This window comes from Quercus suber, unplaced genomic scaffold (genome assembly GCF_002906115.3).
Source record: "Quercus suber isolate HL8 unplaced genomic scaffold, Cork oak 2.0 scaffold_585, whole genome shotgun sequence".
NCBI lineage: Eukaryota > Viridiplantae > Streptophyta > Magnoliopsida > Fagales > Fagaceae > Quercus > Quercus suber.
The window spans coordinates 263,269-282,951 of NW_027070030.1; the positions used below are offsets into that span (position 1 = coordinate 263,269).

The 19,683-nt window shown below is 31.5% G+C and overlaps 1 protein-coding gene across 1 annotated transcript; it reads left to right on the plus strand.

Moving 5' to 3' along the window:
• The first annotated feature begins 15,143 nt into the window (after positions 1-15,143).
• Positions 15,144-16,333, plus strand: LOC112004321 (mitogen-activated protein kinase kinase 9). Its single transcript, XM_024036548.2, has one exon. The coding sequence runs from the start codon at positions 15,235-15,237 to the stop codon at positions 16,192-16,194; it is 960 nt and encodes a 319-aa protein (XP_023892316.2). The 5' UTR covers positions 15,144-15,234; the 3' UTR covers positions 16,195-16,333.
• Positions 16,334-19,683: the final 3,350 nt, after the last annotated feature.

Sequence of the window (19,683 nt, forward strand, 5' to 3'; positions counted from 1 at the left end):
GCTGATTTGGTTGCTTAGTGGATTGCTAAAAATTGTTTTCAAGATTGTTGTGTTTGTTTTTTCTCAACATGAATGTGTCTAAGTTTTTGTGTGATAATTTTGGTCCTTAGAGATAGTTGAATGCATTTGTACATTCACATAATCACCTGCTTGATAATCTATAGGTTTCCTCGGATCGTAATGCTGAGAAAGCAATAGTGCCAAAGGAAGAGATCTTGGATTTTCAGTTGCCACATGAGCCCTCGAACGCAAGGCATGTTGAGGTATGACCTTTTGTTTTTTAAATTGTTGATGATTTTGTTGGGCATTGCGTCTGCTAAATTTTTCTGCATTTTTTATTTTATCTAATAGTTGCAAAATTGTTTGAGGTTTGTGTTTGTTTTAACTTCAGCTCTTTTTTGATAGCTCTATTATCGTCCTTTTGTTGAGCAAGATTTTTCAGTCCTCTGAACTGAATTAGTAGCCAAATCCTTGCATTTTTTTAACTTCTCAAATATCTAGCAACTTTGGAAGTTGAACTTAGAGACTCAGTTTGTAAGTAATCTCCTTAAAATTCATTATTTTTTTGGTTCTTCCTTGCCATTCCAGGACAATGTTGCAATATTGTAGTGCGTAGAACTTTGTTTTTTAAAAAAATTCTTTGATTACAATATTACAGTACATAAAACTTTGTTTTATAAAAAAAATCATAATAATAACTATGCAATAATTCTATCTCCAAGATGAAATTGAAAGAGGAAGAAAGGTAAAATACTGATCTGAATAAGATTATTATTTTTTAACTCTTTTTTTATGGGTTATTTTTTAACTCTTAAATAGTATTAATTTTTTTTCATACGGGAAAGACTCAAGATTATGAATTTTTTTTTTTTAATTTTATAAATTGGCACACTTTTATCAAGATTGCTGTCATTTTTATTTTATTTTATTAATGGACATCAACACACGCGATTTGCGTTCGATGAGGCTTCTTTTTTTTTTCTTAGCGGTCATAGAAAAAAAAAGTTTATTTATTTATTTTATATATAATTTTTATTTTAAGAATCTAAATTATAAGTGAATAAAGAAATTTGAAAATTAATAGGAGAGTAACCCTATTTTTTAGGCAATATTTTAGTGGGAATTAAGGTTGTATTTTTACCGGATTTTTCTTTAGTTTGTCTCTACTTAAACTTAGGGATGTAGGGATACAGAAACCATCATTCAAAAAAAAAAAAAAAAAAAAAAAAAAAAAAAAAGAGAGAGAGAGAGAGAGAGAGAGAGAGAGAGAGAGAGAGAGAGAGGTACATTCTAAATGAAAAAAATAAGAAAAACTAAATCCTAATAGTTAAATGGTATTATTAGTTGATTCTCTATTTTCTATATAGGGATGAAAGGGTGGAGTTGAAGTAAATGTGAAGGAATTTAAGACCCAAACAATTCATTGAAAAAATAGGTGTAGAGATAAGGGCCCAAAATTATATATTGGGCCTTGGGCCCTATCCGAGGATGAGTGAACGTTTGAATAGGGGAAAATAATTGTGAAGGGTTCCAATTTCTAAAGTCTCATAAGCAAGAAACGAATGGAGGTTGGTTTGAGGAGGAAATCCTCCTCGGACATAATGAATGCAGCTCAAATTTGTATTCCAAACGATCAAGGCAAACTTCCAAGGGGCTCCAGCTACAAAGACGTGCATCATACATGTACAAGAGCGTTGGGAACTCAGAAATATTTAAGGAAAAACTGCTACCACCGCATTAAATGCACTGCAGCTACTTTTCTAGCTGCATTTATGTGGAGAAGACTCTTGAACAATACAGTCTTGGCTACTGCAACTCACAGAAAGCCAAAGATGGCGACTGATGGGACAGACACTCAAATAAAGGCTCAGATAATCAATAAGTGTAGGATCAAAATAGTCTGAAGGGAACTATATAATGTGAAAGACTCTCCATGAGAGAGGGGGGACTATAGCAATCAAAGTGACACTTATAACCAGTTTTATTGATTCATAATAAAGTTGGCCTCCTTGGACAAGGAATTCATTCAGTCTTGTGTGCTTTATGTTTGCTTAATCATCTTCTAAATTCATACTAGCCATTGTTAAGTTCATTAGGGCCTAGTTCTTTAACTCACTATCTACAAATTTATTGTATTAGGCTCATTAAGCTAAGACCCCATACATCTTAGGCCTGGACTGCAAAAAGTGCCCATACAATAGGTATGTTCTTAAATTCTTAGTAGAAAATTTTATTAATAATGAAACATAATGAAACTCAAGTTTATGAGGATAAAACGTAAAAATTTTGCATTCTAATTATAGGCTTATCTCTTTTGTGTTCAATGGGAACCCAAGTAGTCAAGTACTCAACTAACCATAAAAATAGGTTTTGTTATTTGGCAAAGGTGAATTATTTGCTGATAAGAGTTCATTTGACACAAACGTGCTATCTGAGAAAGTGCCAGAATGGCAATGGTGGAACTCAAAATAAAATTAGAGCACATACTCAGTTGGGCAATAAAAAAGAGTCTCGAAATGAGAAGAACCTGATGAAATCTGAAAGGAATTGGCATACCCTTTATATGTAAAATGCACAAAAAGAACCAAGAAACACGTACGAAGAATGAGAATGGGAGTTGAAGTTTGTTGTTTGTGAATAGAGGATTCAATAATGTCAATGGAGTTATAAAGCTTGGATTTGGAGTTTTGAGGAAACTATAGATTGTGATTCATGCAACTAGGATGAGTACCACTCTTTTAATATATTCTGAACAGAGAACCAAAGAACTGCCCAAAGTATCGATAATGGAACACCACTTCAATAGCAAATGGAGTATCATTGGCTATATATTCATTTATAGAGAGACACGTATGAAAGAAAGTTTTGGAGTAGGATTCTCACACTTCTTCTTAGGTTAACTCCATCGATGATAGAGTTCTAACTCTATTCAAAATGGTGGATTTTGTTGTATTATCAATAATTTAAATAAATATTGAAATGGTTGCAGGAAAAAAAATGTTTAAATGTTGATCTATTCATTTCAAAATGGATGGGAATATGATTTTAAAAAGTTTATAATGATTTTAATCCAATTTATTTAGGTACTTAAAAATTTAGTTAAATATCAAATTCCTCTTGAGGAACCTCATCATAGTCATTAGATAACAATTTAGATTAATGTAGTGTTAACACTAAAAAATTAAATTATCACGAGGAGACTTTTTATTGGCTGATCATATATAAAAGAAAATTGTTTCTTAAAAAAATGATAAAAGAAAATTGACTGAAAAAAAAAATGCAAGAAATAGAGTGCCACAATATTTGACGGTTATGAATAGTTAAATGGTATTTGCCACAAAGATTATGAGTAACTAGCCTTTGAGCATGTGTGTAAGCGCGTACTTTGAGGCTCTTCTATTTTTGGAGTAAAATTTAATAATTTGTATCAATTATAATTTGAGATTATTACATTTTTTTTTAAAAAAAAAAACTTATAAATGTGATGAGTATTATGCATTTGTGATTATAAATAGAAGAGTCTTTGAGCATGCACACGTGCTTAAAATGCTCAAAAATATGTTTGAACTTACCTACCAAACACCCCATAGTTGCCTCAAAAAAAAAAAAAAAAAAAGTGACACCACCGGCACACCCATAACCATAATCAATGCCATCCTACAATGAATCTTCTAATAATGTGGACCCCACTTCCCCCCTATCCTTCCACCTTCTAAAATCTATACTGTCACAGTATCACTAGTCCCACTCTCACTATCCCACGTGCCTTTTTCTCGCTCTTACAAATCTCTAACAACGACTCCATCCCCCAATATCATACGCCACTCACTCTCTCCCATTCCATCTATCCATCCCCCATTCAATCTCCCTAATTTGAATTTCCATGGCACTAGTTAGAGAGCGCCGCCAACTCAACCTCCGCCTCCCAATCCCAGAACACTCCGACCACCGCGCTCGCTTCCCTTTACCTCTCCCACCCACCACAACCACAGCCAACACCGCCACGTCAGCTGCTTCAATCTCATCCTCCGACTTGGAAAAACTCCAAGTTCTAGGCCACGGCAAAGGTGGCACGGTCTACAAAGTCCGTCACAAACGCACCAGCGCTATTTATGCTCTCAAAGTCGTCCATAGCGACTCCGCCGCCAAGTCTTCAGAGAAATGGAAAGCTTGAAGTTTTTAATTTTCTATTTTTGTTCACTTTTGACAAGCAGGGTAATAACTCATATCAGTAACATTACTCATTGTAACCATAAGTTGTCATTGGATGAAACGTTACTCATGCGAGTTACCTGTTAGTCAAAAGTGAACAAAAATAGAAAATTAAAAAAATAAAAGAAGAAGGTCAACTTTCAATAATCACCATGGCGCAGCCTGTCTTCGAATTAGCATAGTTGTCCTGTTAGGACCCTTTCAAAATCTTAAAAAATTAAAATTAAAATTAAAAAAAAGAAGAAGATATAGCACGGTGTTATTATTGCTCAATGCAAAGGGATTTTATTAGTCAATATATGTAAAATTGTTGTTTTATGTCACAATGTTACCATCGAAAGTGATTAAAATGGAGTTAATGTTCAAGTTATGCAGTTATTGTTACTGTGTATTTTTGTTACTATCCAAACGGATATAAAAAGAAAAAATGTGTAGGATTATCTTCTTTTATAATATTCAAGTCTCAAGGAAAAATATTAATAAAATAGAAAAATATTTCTTTCTATTTCTCTTCAATGAAAAAGAAAAACGGTGTTAAAGTATAAAATAGAGAGATTTTGACAAGTGAGAGGCAATTGCTCTCTCAACAAGACGCTATCTTGTGAGCCCACAATTGTCAGTTTTTGAGTTGTGCGTAGGAGCAGGCTCTAATAATTAGTTCCTTGGCATTGATTTTTTTTTTTTTTTTTATCTGCAAATTCATTAAATCAAAAGAGGATCTCCAATAATGCAATCAGCCTGGCAAGCATCCAAGTAAACTTTACGGGTTTTATGTTTATTATCATAACAAAGGGCCAAAGGCCATGTAATAAAGTGTTTAAAGAATGATTGTTAATAAATTATCTAAAAATGCTTCGACATCACTTTATTAAAAATAAAAAAATTTATAAAAAATTAATTTTTTCTATAAATAATTTTTAAAAATATTTTTTAAATTAATACTTCTAAAGGATTCGTTAACTTTTTTCTAATAACAAAACTAGCTTTTAAGCCTAATAGCAAATTTGACAGCAACAAAGGCTGCAAAATTTAGCTCTCTCCTCATCCAACTAAAATTACAATAAGAGAAAGTTTTTCAGTTTTCCTAAGTTGAGTGAATTACAAATAATAGTGCTAATTTTAATGAACTAGTTAACTGACTCTCCCATTTTCTAGTAAGACCATCAACGCAGACAATAGCATCACATTCTATGACAATAACCTGCATGGAGTGTGTGATGGATTGTTATTACTTGCTGGTGATACTGATATTGATATTTATGTCAACTAAAGATGATAGTTGCAAATACTGAAGTTTTCGTGTAACTTTTCCAGATATCTCACAGCGACACACGTAACGCATAGCTTAGAAAAAGAATAGGTTGATAGATACTTTTATCGAATTTTAGTGGCAGTTCGGGTTTGGCATAGATGCAAACACTTTCAACTTTACTAACAAGACAACTACAGCCTACAGGTGACTATGTGGACCAAAGCTTACGTCTCTATCAGTACCTCCAAACTATTTTTGAAATTAATAGTAGTTAACTAGTTATACAACACAATTTGAAATGAAATTAGGAAGGCAGGGCGAACCAACGGTTTCAATTCAAAGGAATGCTTATTCCGCATTGATAGTATGTGTTAAGTGTCTACTATTTATAACATCAGTTTATAACTATAAAAGTTATGTCTTTTTGTAGTTGTACTCTAGTTATATAATACATTATAAATCTAATTCAAAACACTAATATTACTATTTTTATGTACGTTATAATAAGTATTATTATTTATTAAAAAAACTTTAATACAAATAAAATATCATACAATTAATTATAATAATATTCAGACTTTCCTACGAAGCTTGACACAGTTGTCTTTTAGTGTCTTTTGGTTCTTTCACTCACACAAGTGCAGACGTCATTGCCTAGATTAATTGCCAGACCGACGCCATCAATGATTTAATTAATGATAGATTAGTTTGAGATGAGATTTTTGTAGTTTTTTTTAAGGAAAATGCTAATGAGTGTTCTTAAGGCACTGGTTAATAATCTATTTAAATAAAATTTTTATAAAAAATGAAAAAATAATAATAATTAATATTTTGCCAGCTTTTTTCATTTTCCTTCCCAACTCTTCAACCCATTCTCTACAAATTCATTGTGTTGGACTCACTAACCCACTGTCTTGCATTAGTTGGGCTTGGGCCGTTAAAATCGGGTCCTTGCAGATTAGATGAAGAATTCGGATTGTAAACAAATTAAGATTTTTATTAACTTAGAAATTATAGGAGAAGAAATTATATATATATATATATTTTTTAAATAAAATCTAAGTGATTTATATAAAAAATTTCACGTACAATGCACGTGAAATATTAGATTTATCAATTTACAAATCATATCAAAATATAAATCATATTAATTTACTAAAAATCATGTATGATAATTATATATTAATATACTTATTAATATAATTAATATACAATAAATAAATCATAATATATATACTTATTAATATAAAAATTAACTTTAATAAAAAATAGTTCATTATCTATTGTAATTTTTATTAATATATATTAATTTTTACAAATTAATAAATAAATTATATTAATATTTGAGGTCACATGCACGTCAAATATGATTTATATTTTTTGATATAAATCATATATTTATTACATTTTTATGAAAAATGTAATGAAGATATGATTTATATCTAAGACTCTATAATGCAAATTAGAAATTATATATCTTATTTATAAACAATCAAACTAACATTAAAAAAAAAAAAAAAAAAAAAAAAAAAAAAAATCAATTGACCCTATCCCAGCGCTTCAAAAAGCGCTGGGACAGGTCATTCTCATTCTCTTATGGAGAAAGAGCTGTCCCAGCGCTTCTAAAAGCGCTGGGACAGCTCTTTCTCCATAAGAGAATGGAGGGACCTGTCCCAGCATTTTTAAAAGCGCTGGGACAGCTTTTAATGGAGAATGACCTGTCCCAGCGCTTTTAAAAGCGCTGGGACAGGTCATTTTCATTCCCTTATGAGAAAGAGCTGTCCCAGCGCTTTTAAAAGCGCTGGGATAGGTCATTCTCCATACNCAGCTTTTTTCATTTTCCATAAAAGTGGTATCAAAACTTTCCTAAAATGGATTATTAATGAGTGCCCTAAGGGCACTTGTTAGCAAGCCCCTTTTTTTTTAAATATGTTGATGAAAAAGTGCGTAAAAATATGTGTAATATTGTTTAAAATGTAAAAATGTGAGTTTGAAATAGAAAAACAAACAGGCCCTAAAGTTCATTTGTATCAACTTTTTTTTTTTAAATAATTACAACATACTGCTAACCCGACAGCTTGAACTCTTTCTCCCTTAAACCTTGAGCATTTTATACATGCGGATTACCAATTCAACTACAATCCTTTGGCATTTGTATCAACTTAGTGCATTTTTTTCTTTTTATCTCACATTAAATTATTTATTTTACTGTTTCTAAAAAAAAAATTTTGCACCACATTTTATTAAAATATTTTTATTTTTATTTTAAAATTATTTATATTTTTTCACACACAACAATTATTATCCACTCTCTTTCTTTATCAATGAGATACATAAAAAAATAATGAAAAACTAAATGCAAAATGAATAATGTCATTGTATATTTACATGGTTACTGTAACACACCTGTAAATTACATAATTATACAATAACTAATGTGAGTCATTTTTATTATACACACTAATGTAATGCTCTAAACTAGCTTAATTATAGCTTAAACACACAGGCTCGTAGAATTTTCCAATTTTTATTATATTTGATTTTTGTGATAGATGTTGATGAGTGTTAATTTTTAATGGTTGTCCATCAAACAGATGAACGATCTCATAATGCCATTGAATGCAAGTGAAAAGTGACAACTAAGGAGTAACGCCTGGACTCCAACGAACGAATAACCATTGAATATGATAAAAGACTGATAATTATGGCAAATGTCTCTCAACCCATAAATGTGAATATTCATTCATACAAAGAATACAAGGGCAATAAAACCCACAGAACAGGAAAAGAAAATGTACACAATCATATACTTACAACTATTAGCCATATCTTACTCTCTGATTGATTAAAGCAAGTGAATCCTTTCACCACAATCTAACTTGATCATTGGAGGGTTTTTGGCCAACACTACATCGATGTTCTTTCCTTTTATCCACTTATTGTCTTTCTTTTAGATTGATTCATGGAACAACTTTGTCATCGTCTTCTCCATACGGGAATGGAGGGACCTGTCCCAGCGCTTTTAAAAGCGCTGGGACAGGTCATTCTCATTCCCTTAAGGAGAAAGAGTTGTCCCAGCGCTTTTAAAAGCGCTGGGATAGGTCTTTCCCATAAGGAAATTAATAACCCTATCCTAGTGCTTTTGAGCTTCCTATACCAGCGTTTTTGGAAAACGCCGCTATAGGCCTCCTATTGCAGCGCTTTGTAAAGCGCCGGTTTTGAGGCGCCGTAATAGGATTTCCTCTACCAGCGTTTTCAAAAAGCGCTGGTACAGGCTTATCTATTACAGCGGTTTGTAAAAACGCCGGGAAAAAAAACGCTGGGGCAGGTCGATTTTTTTGTAGTGGTATAAATGAGAGTACAACTCTGCATCATTAGATATAGTGGGTAAAAAATTTGGGGGACGAGGAATCACAGTTAAGATTCCACTCAAGCAAAATTGTTAGTGAGATCAACACAAGAGAGGAGTATCGAGTGCAAACTATCTCAAGGAGACGATCGACCAAAAGAGGAGTTCCTGCAAAAAGAGCAAGAATTGCAAAACTTACTAGTTACATCAATCATGCAAGATTTGGAAACTTTTTATCAACCAAAGAAGTTTATCAAAGCACTCCAAAGATAAAGTGAGTTATAAGAATTTGTATTCTTAGCAAGAAGACATTTTAATGTTCTAAAGTTTTAAAACAACAATCCATACGACACCATTTAAGCCCTATGACGCGCTTTCTCTTCTCTTAATAGGAATTGATTTGATTAATGACAACTACTATATTTATAACAAATTCACAATAAATTTTAAGTAGCAAGTTATTACTAGTTCTAATTTAAAATTTCAATTGAAATTATTTTTTTGTCCATCAGTAATAACAAATAACTACCTGTCATCTAGTATTTATTGAATTTCCTATTACCTATTCACTTCAAGAAAAAAAATTCTTATAAACTTTTTATCGTTTTCTAGTTTTTGTTATGTTATATAACCGGGTAAACCTACTATTCACCAAATCATTTGTTAACTGGTCCCATTTTTAAAACCTTATTGTAAACTACATAAAAGTTACATCACTAAATTTTGAACAATTTATAAATAATGTAGATTCTAATTTCCAATTATCTTGATATTTGATGAGCATGGCAAGTACAAGAAAAATGTATAATCCAAGGATGGATTGGACGAAATGCTTATCCCAAAAAGAACAAAGTTTAGACCAGAAGAAAACATATTAAAAATTTGTATATGATCAAGGCCAATATTTTACAGTATGTCCTTAAGATATTTTTTTTTCTATACTTTTACAGTGGTGCTTTAAGCCCCTGGAATCCTGGATGTTTACCTCCAAGGAGACAACGATCTTCTTCAACACAGAGAAGAAGTACTGTAATCTATGTGCCTAGCAAACTAGCTAGAGTTGTGTATTTTCTCTCTGCAAATTACTCATATGCACCCAAAAAAAAAAAAAAAAAAGAAAAAGAAAAAGAAAAATGGAGAGACTGAATTCATGATGGACAAAAGATTTTATAAGAAATCTCGCAAGGTTCAGATTAGATGGAACCATTCAAACCATTCAAGATGAATAGTGACACTATTCCAAATAAATAAGTAAACATTAATATTGGACCAATATTAACCTAGCCCCACACACACTCCGCACGCATAACAGTGAGTATGATGATAAATTGATAATATATATATATATATATATCTGTGTGTGTGCGTGTAACTGCGGTTGTTTTTATTTTATAGGAGTGCCTGTGTGTGTTTGGGAGTTCTCAATTTCTAATAACCTTGATATTTGACTAGCATAGGAAAAACATATAACATGTTTTTGCCATGTAACTCTTTATAAATACATTAAAATTATTATATAAAAAATATATTTAAATTATTAACATAATTTACTCTACGTGAATTTGTGATCAAATTTCATCAAATTTAAAATAATACTTTAATTAAAATTATATAACTAGAATATTCAAGAAATTTGATAGATGTCTACCATTTATTTTAAATAATATTATGTATCATAATTTTTTGCTTTGACAAAAATTCAGCTTTACATGATAATATTTTTGCCATCTATTTTAAGCTAATTTTTCTTTTATTTTATTGAACTTTAGTGATATTATTGAAAATTTTCTCTTAAGTCTTATACATGTTCCCTTTTTTTTTTTTTTATTAACCCTTCCGTATCACAACTGAGTTTTTGGTTTTGCTATTGTTTGGAAAATAATATATTATCTTTCTTCTCATTTAAGCTATATTAATTTGTGGGCTCTAGGTAACTCAACTGATAAAGTTTTTGATGGTTAAGTAAAAAATCTAGGGTTCAATTCTTGCTTACATAAAAAACTAATTAGTGTTTTGGTTTGATAATAAAGAACACATTCATAAGAAGAGAACGTTATAGATTGAAATTTTAGGGGAAAAAAAGCTATATAAATTTGGATAGACAAAGTTTAGCTACAAAATTAGTTGTAACCTAAAATTACAACCTTACTCAATATCTTTTTATTGAGGGTGAATTTTGAAAATTCTATCATTGGATTACATCTTATTCTTATATCCTCCATGCTTGAAAATTTTCTAAAAATTTAAAGATCAATAACTATGTCATCAATAAATTATTTAAAATTCAAGTTTTTGTAGTTTAAAATTATACATAATATATAGACTTGAAGATCATATAATAAATAATATCCGATTGACACAAAATTTGGCATGTGTATGAAGTGCATGTAGAACATGCAATTCAACGGTTAGATTTTCAAAATATGTAGTAACATTTATTTTATTGAGTAAAGTTGTAACCTTAAGTTATAACTAGTTTTGTAACTAAATTTTATCTAATTTGTACCACAAATATAAGGCGAAAAGCACATTTTCGTCCCTACATTTTCACACGATTTCCATTTTGGTCCCTAAATTTTTTTTTTACCGCTTTTAGTCCCTATCCTGGAAAACGCCTATTTTTTTAGTCCCTGCCGTTACATCAGAGACGGAAAATGCTGACGTGACAAACGGATGGCACTGTTGGCTGACGTGGCCATTAAAATAATAATAAAAAATATTATTTGGTATTAAAAAAATTTAAAAATTAATTTATTAATTTTAACTAAGTAAAAAAAATTAAAAACAGAATTAAAAACAAAAAATTACATGGATTAAGATCTAAGAGGGTCAAGAACAAGAACAACAAGAACACAAATCCAAATCTAAAAACACAAACTAAAAAAGAAAAATGGAGAGACTGAATTCATGATGGACAAAAGATTTTATAAGAAATCTCGCAAGGTTCAGATTAGATGGAACCATTCAAACCATTCAAGATGAATAGTGACACTATTCCAAATAAATAAGTAAACATTAATATTGGACCAATATTAACCTAGCCCCACACACACTCCGCACGCATAACAGTGAGTATGATGATAAATTGATAATATATATATATATATATATATCTGTGTGTGTGCGTGTAACTGCGGTTGTTTTTATTTTATAGGAGTGCCTGTGTGTGTTTGGGAGTTCTCAATTTCTAATAACCTTGATATTTGACTAGCATAGGAAAAACATATAACATGTTTTTGCCATGTAACTCTTTATAAATACATTAAAATTATTATATAAAAAATATATTTAAATTATTAACATAATTTACTCTAGGTGAATTTGTGATCAAATTTCATCAAATTTAAAATAATACTTTAATTAAAATTATATAACTAGAATATTCAAGAAATTTGATAGATGTCTACCATTTATTTTAAATAATATTATGTATCATAATTTTTTGCTTTGACAAAAATTCAGCTTTACATGATAATATTTTTGCCATCTATTTTAAGCTAATTTTTCTTTTATTTTATTGAACTTTAGTGATATTATTGAAAATTTTCTCTTAAGTCTTATACGTGTTCCCTTTTTTTTTTTTTAATTAACCCTTCCGTATCACAACTGAGTTTTTGGTTTTGCTATTGTTTGGAAAATAATATATTATTTTTCTTCTCATTTAAGCTATATTAATTTGTGGGTTCTAGGTAACTCAACTGATAAAGTTTTTGATGGTTAAGTAAAAAATCTAGGGTTCAATTCTTGCTTACATAAAAAAACTAATTAGTGTTTTGGTTTGATAATAAAGAACACATTCATAAGAAGAAAACGTTATAGATTGAAATTTTAGGGGAAAAAAAAGCTATATAAATTTGGATAGACAAAGTTTAGCTACAAAATTAGTTGTAACCTAAAATTACAACCTTACTCAATATCTTTTTATTGAGGGTGAATTTTGAAAATTCAATCATTGGATTACATCTTATTCTTATATCCTCCATGCTTGAAAATTTTCTAAAAATTTAAAGATCAATAACTATGTCATCAATAAATTATTTAAAATTCAAGTTTTTGTAGTTTAAAATTATACATAATATATAGACTTGAAGATCATATAATAAATAATATCCGATTAACACAAAATTTGGCATGTGTATGAAGTACATGTAGAACATGCAATTCAACGGTTAGATTTTCAAAATATGTAGTAACATTTATTTTATTGAGTAAAGTTGTAACCTTAAGTTATAACTAGTTTTGTAACTAAATTTTATCTAATTTGTACCACAAATATAAACATGAGTAGTACAAGTTCTTGGAGTAGTTTGTACCAAAAGGAAAAAGAAGAATGTATCCCGCAAGTATTAAATTCAGCAACAAATATTCTTAGTAGTACCAAAAAAAAAAAACTTTAATCGAGTTATGCTCTTAATTTAATTTTAGCAAATGTAATTTATTTATTCTTCTGGCTAGCAATGGAAAATCCTTTTCGTTAATCGTTATGCGACAACGACATCAGCCAATATTGGCCCCCTATAGATGTACAAATGGCCATTCTATTTAAATGGCTTCTCCAGTTTCTACCAAGTTCAATGTATCCAATCTACACTCACATCAATGTTTAATGTACCCACCAATAAAACAAGCCAAATTGACGCCCCAACTTGGATTTCCAATTTTCCTCCCAAAAAAAAAAAAAAACAAGGGATTTCCAAACGTAGCAATTTTCATTATCGTTCGGCTAGCAAAATCATTTCTTTTTCATTTCAATTTTTTTTTTGGTCACAATTATCACAATTATGGCGATTTTAAATGTACCAGTTAGTGTTATTTTGTTGCTCTAAATCATTGTCAAGGATCGTAATCTTAATTTTTAACTTTGTCTCACGCTTGTTGTCTTGGAATCTTTAATCTTTATTCGTCAGATGGCTCCCACATGCACATACCCAACTTCTATCAAATTTTGAGGAGTGCGTGGCCTTTTTAGAAACGTTTAACATGAAAGAAGAGGCGTGCTTGGCGTTTCGCTTTAATTTTGGCTCTACTCTCTAATCAACTGTCTTTCAACAAATCGATTGCTTATTTTTAATTCATCATCATAGAGTAACTTCGACAAAAAGAAGAATATAATAACGGTGCTATACCTAACCATCAGTTAGGATAATTACCTAAAAAAGATTAAACATATTATTTTCAGCTACAGTACTTTTCAGATGGTAAATCATAAATTCATAATGCAGAAAAGCTAACTTTTTCTTACATGATATGAAAGATGGGTTTCTGCTTGATCGTTTGTTTTTTTAAACTTTAATCATTTTTTTTTAAGGTATCAATTTTATTACTTTTCTTGATTCTTTTTTTTTTTTAGAAGCTAGAAAACAAAGAATAAAATGCAAAATGCATAGTGCTAATATAAATTTACACGGTTATTATAATTATCATTTATTTTTACACAACTTTATACAAATTGATATAAGTAAATTTTGATTTTGATTGGGTTAAAATATGATACTTTTTTTATTGTACACCCACTTATAGAGTAGTCTAAGTAAGATCAGATGACTTAAAAATAAATAAATAAATAAATAAAAAGGAAGATCAGATGACCTATCTTTCTATGATTGTTGTGATAGCTTTTGTTTATAAAATTGGTGTTATTCCGAAATTTTTAAAAAAAAAAAAAAAAAAAAAAAAAAGGAGGGTAAGATTAATTGCACCAACTTGGCATACATCTCTGTTCTTTTTTTTCTTTTTCTTTTTCTTTTTTTGATAAGACATACATGCTCTGTTCTAATTTAGTTGTACATGTTCCAACCAGTCCATCATCATGTTATGTTCCTTCCGCTGTTTACCAAAAAAAAAAAAAAAAACCAGTCCATCATCATCCACAACTACCAAACCTTTAAAAAATAACGACCAACTTGCTACGTGGGTTCTATTTCCTCTTACGTTCCCCTTGAAAACTAGGCGGAAATATTTTATTATATTCTGAATTAATTATTCTCCAAAATCTGATCTGATTTATCCCTTTAATTTTTTTTTATTTTAAAAAATTGTCTTTTTCAATAAAAAAACAAAAGTAATAACAAATATAAAAAAAGAGAGGCGGCAAGCCTTAAGCCATAGGCTATTTAGTCACATGTACATAAACAAAAGCATAGTTGCCCCCAAAAAAAAACCAAAAGACACCACACCCGTCACCATAATCAATGCCATCCTACAATGAATCTTCTAATAATGTGGACCCCACTTCCCCCCTATCCTTCCACCTTCCTTCTAAAATCTCTATACTATCACAAGTCCACTCCAACTATCCCACGTGCCTTTTTCTCGCTCTTATATATCTCTAACAACTACCACTCCAAACCACAATATCATACGCCACTCACTCTCTCCCAATCTATCCATCCCCCATTCAATCTCCTTAGTTTGAATTTCCATGGCACTAGTTAGAGAGCGCCGCCAACTCAACCTCCGCCTCCCAATCCCAGAACGCTCCGACCACCGCCCTCGCTTCCCTTTACCTCTCCCGCCCACCACAACCACAGCCAACACCTCCGCCGCCACGTCACTTGCTTCAATCTCATCCTCCGACTTGGAAAAACTCCAAGTCCTAGGCCACGGCAATGGTGGCACGGTCTACAAAGTCCGTCACAAACGCACCAGCGCTATTTACGCTCTCAAAGTCGTCCACAGCGACTCCGACCCCACTCTCCGCCGCCAGGTCTTCAGAGAGATGGAAATCCTCCGCCGCACCGACTCTCCCCACGTCGTCCGCTGCCACGGGATCTTCGAGAAGCCGTCGGGGGACATAGCTATCTTGATGGAGTACATGAATTTGGGCACGCTAGACTCGCTGCTCCGAACCCACGGGACTTTCTCTGAACCCAAACTCGCTGGCGTGGCGCGTCAGGTGCTCAACGGCCTTAACTACCTCCACGGACACAAAATCATCCACCGCGACCTTAAGCCTTCGAATCTGCTGGTCAACGATAAAATGGAAGTGAAAATCGCCGACTTCGGTGTCAGCAAAATCATGTGCCGTACGTTGGACGCGTGTAACTCCTACGTTGGCACGTGCGCGTACATGAGTCCCGAACGGTTCGACCCGGACACCTACGGCGGGAACTACAATGGGTACGCTGGCGATATATGGAGTTTGGGGCTAACTTTGTTGGAGCTGTATATGGGTCATTTTCCATTTCTGCCTCCGGGTCAAAGACCCGACTGGGCGACCCTGATGTGCGCGATTTGTTTCGGAGAGCCGCCGAGCTTGCCGGAGCAGGCTTCCGCAGAGTTTCGGAGTTTTATTGAGTGTTGTTTGCAGAAGGAGTCTAATAAGAGGTGGACGGTGGCTCAGCTTTTGACCCACCCGTTTGTGTGTAAAGATCCGAGATAATAGAGTTCAATGATGGTTCAGGGTCGGGTTTTCAGATCTGACCATTTTGGGGCTCTAGTATTTTTATTTATTTATTTTTGGAGTTCTGTAATTTGTATATATAATCCGGATCCGAAGAATTTCCTTGGTTTTTTTTTAACCGTTACCTATTTGTACATTCTTTTTCACTCTTTGGATTTTAGCTCTTCTGTAAGTTCAAGCAGTAAAAGACTACTTTGAAATTGAATGAAGGACATTTTACACTTTTGATTAGCAATAATCCAATAAGTGGTGATAACCTCTATGAAAATTAGAATTAGAATTAATCACAGATTTATCTTAGCAGATCAGGAATCACTTGCGCTCATTAAAAAAAAAAAAATCAACTTAATTGAAAGTTTGCAGCTAACTGAGATACAAAATTATTTATATATATATATATATATATAATAAAATAAATTAAATTTTTAAATAAATAAATAAATAAAAACTCCATTTAAAATTGTCGTTGTAGGGATCAAATTATTTTGAATTGGCCTTGGGTTGGGAAAACTGGTGAGGTCAAGAACCTTTAGCAAAAAAGGGAAAAAAATCAACAAGATTGTGAATTTATAATTGCTTAGAGCATCAGCATTAGTAGTGTTAAAAATTTAGAAATTTGATACAAAAAGCTACTCTATTTATTTTATCATCTTACTTTACAAAACACCAAATATCAATAGTTTTCTTTTAACATTTACCACAATAAAATAATATATCATTCAACAATACAGATAAACAACCCACCATTACCGCAACAACTGGTAACCCAATCCACCCCACCACAGTGACTAAAACCCATCAAGAACTAGAGAAGAAGAACCAAAAAAAAAAAAAAAAAGTGAAGACTAGGAAAAAAAAAAAAGGAGCAAAAAAACCCACAGATTGAAACAGAAACCAATAAAAAAAACCCACAGATCGAAAGAACAACCAACAAAATCCAAAAGAAGAGCAGAAAAAAACCCACTACAAAAACCACCGTGTAGAGAGAAGAGAGGAGAGATTGGGGTGAAGGTGAAGACTAAAATTTTTAGCTTTGCCTCCACCATTGTAGCATACTTTTTAGTATTGGTGGAGCTAGCTTTTTAGTACCACCAATATTAATGCTGTTAAAGAATTGAAACTCTCTAAAGTGGCAATTGTCAATTGAATTTAATGAGAGATTTTTTTTTCTTTTTTCTTTTTTAATAGTGTTTTGAATTTCATACCATTATATATTTATATATAAGCTGGCATATTTTGTTAAATTAATAAATAGAACTGGATGAATCTTGAAGTCATAGAGGTTTATACAATTATGTGTAGGGTATGAATAGAACATTCTTATGACATCTTTTTGGGTTGCCCATTTGAGCTCATTGATTAAGCAGTTACATTCTATTGGAAGACTCATAAAAGTGGTGTGAATATGCATTCTGGGTTGATACATGGAATTTTTTATTTTTTATTTTTGAAGGCAGTTAATACATGGTATAAGTGCTCTAAAAGTAAAGGTCCAAGCTCACTTAGAACAGTGTTGCCTTGTCCTTTAAATTCAAGCCTTACAATAGAATTTCTTTAGAGAGTGAGCAAATAATTCAAGTGCAATTCTAATAATCTGAATTCAAGTAAAAAACCGAAGAGTTTAGAATAACAGAAAGGATTAATACAAGCATACGATAAGAAAAATAGCTCTCCTCGAAAAGATCTAAGGATTAATCTCCTGTATATAAGGTCAGAGTTTTACACCAAATAATGCACTGTACACTTTCTCTTTTTCTAGTTTCTCCACCGAAGATCCCTCCTTTTAGGGAGACTCCTCTCCTTTTATACCCCTCTTCTTCATATCCTAACCCTCCATCTATATGCCTCCAGGTGTTTCTAAGGACACTTGTCCCATCAACACTTTGTTGAAGGTGGCGGAAAGAGCTGCTAGCTGTGAAGATACTGTTTAAGAGTCATTTCCTCATTATATGTAGTTAATAAGGTTGTTTCAGGACATTTAATGTGGAGGGGAAAGTAAACTTCTCCAGGAAGCTTCTGCCCACCATCATTGCGCCGCCTCCCTCTCATGGTCCTTTCTCTTCCGCATAGGTTTTCCATGAAGCACTACTCCGTATCCCTTCCCTCGCTCAAGTTAGTGAAGTCCTCAGGGCTAATAAATTTCTACAAGCGTGTTTGTGTGAAACATTTCATGTTTTAATCCTCTTTGGTCCTCAAACCCCACACACATAGAGTTAAAGCAAATGCATCATGTATATTCTGGTTATGTAGTTAAGAAAATGGTCAATGTCTTCTGTTATTTAACAAGAAAAAAAGGTACTTGCAAAAAAGAAAAAAAAATTAATTGAATGAATATGAGAAATATCGCCAAAAAATGGCCAAAAGGGTAATTGAAGTAAATTAGAAATGTCGCAAAAAGAGAACAGAAAAAGAAAAAAAAATACGTGAGTACAAAAAGTGCTTTATATGTAGTTATTAAATCCGTACCAATCACTGATTATATCATGAAACTTGTGAATCAAAGTATTATTTGAAGTGGTTTAGTGTAAAATACTGAATATGAATTGACCTATTATCAAATTGTGAAACTGACAAGTTACATGAGTTAATCTTTTTAACCCATAGATAAAAGGAAAAAAAAAAATATATATCATGTGTATTTGTGAAAAAACTCAAAAAGACTGAACTAAACTACTGAAATCATTGAACTTTGAAGTTGTCAATTGTATTTAGAGATTTAAATAATTTTTCTATGCTCTAGGTTTTAATGATTAAACTAAAAATTTATTTTCAATTTCAATGAGATATGTTGTTTCAAGATTTTTGGACTAAATAAATTGGTTATTGGATGATTTATGTAAATGTTGTGTTTATTTTTTTTCTCTAACTTTAGGTCATATAATGTAATTTTTTTATTGTTATAATTTATTAATTTACATAAATGTAGTAATATTATTAGTTGTTTTTTTTTATATAATTATAAGATATATTAATTAATTAATTAATTAATCTACAATTTAACCAATTCTTCAATCAGGTCAACAATTGGTACGGTNAAATAAATAAATAAATAAAAACTCCATTTAAAATTGTCGTTGTAGGGATCAAATTATTTTGAATTGGCCTTGGGTTGGGAAAACTGGTGAGGTCAAGAACCTTTAGCAAAAAAGGGAAAAAAATCAACAAGATTGTGAATTTATAATTGCTTAGAGCATCAGCATTAGTAGTGTTAAAAATTTAGAAATTTGATACAAAAAGCTACTCTATTTATTTTATCATCTTACTTTACAAAACACCAAATATCAATAGTTTTCTTTTAACATTTACCACAATAAAATAATATATCATTCAACAATACAGATAAACAAACCAATTACCGCAACAACTGGTAACCCAATCCACCCCACCACAGTGACTAAAACCCATCAAGAAACTAGAGAAGAAGAACCAAAAAAAAAAAAAAAAGTGAAGACTAAAAAAAAAAAAAGC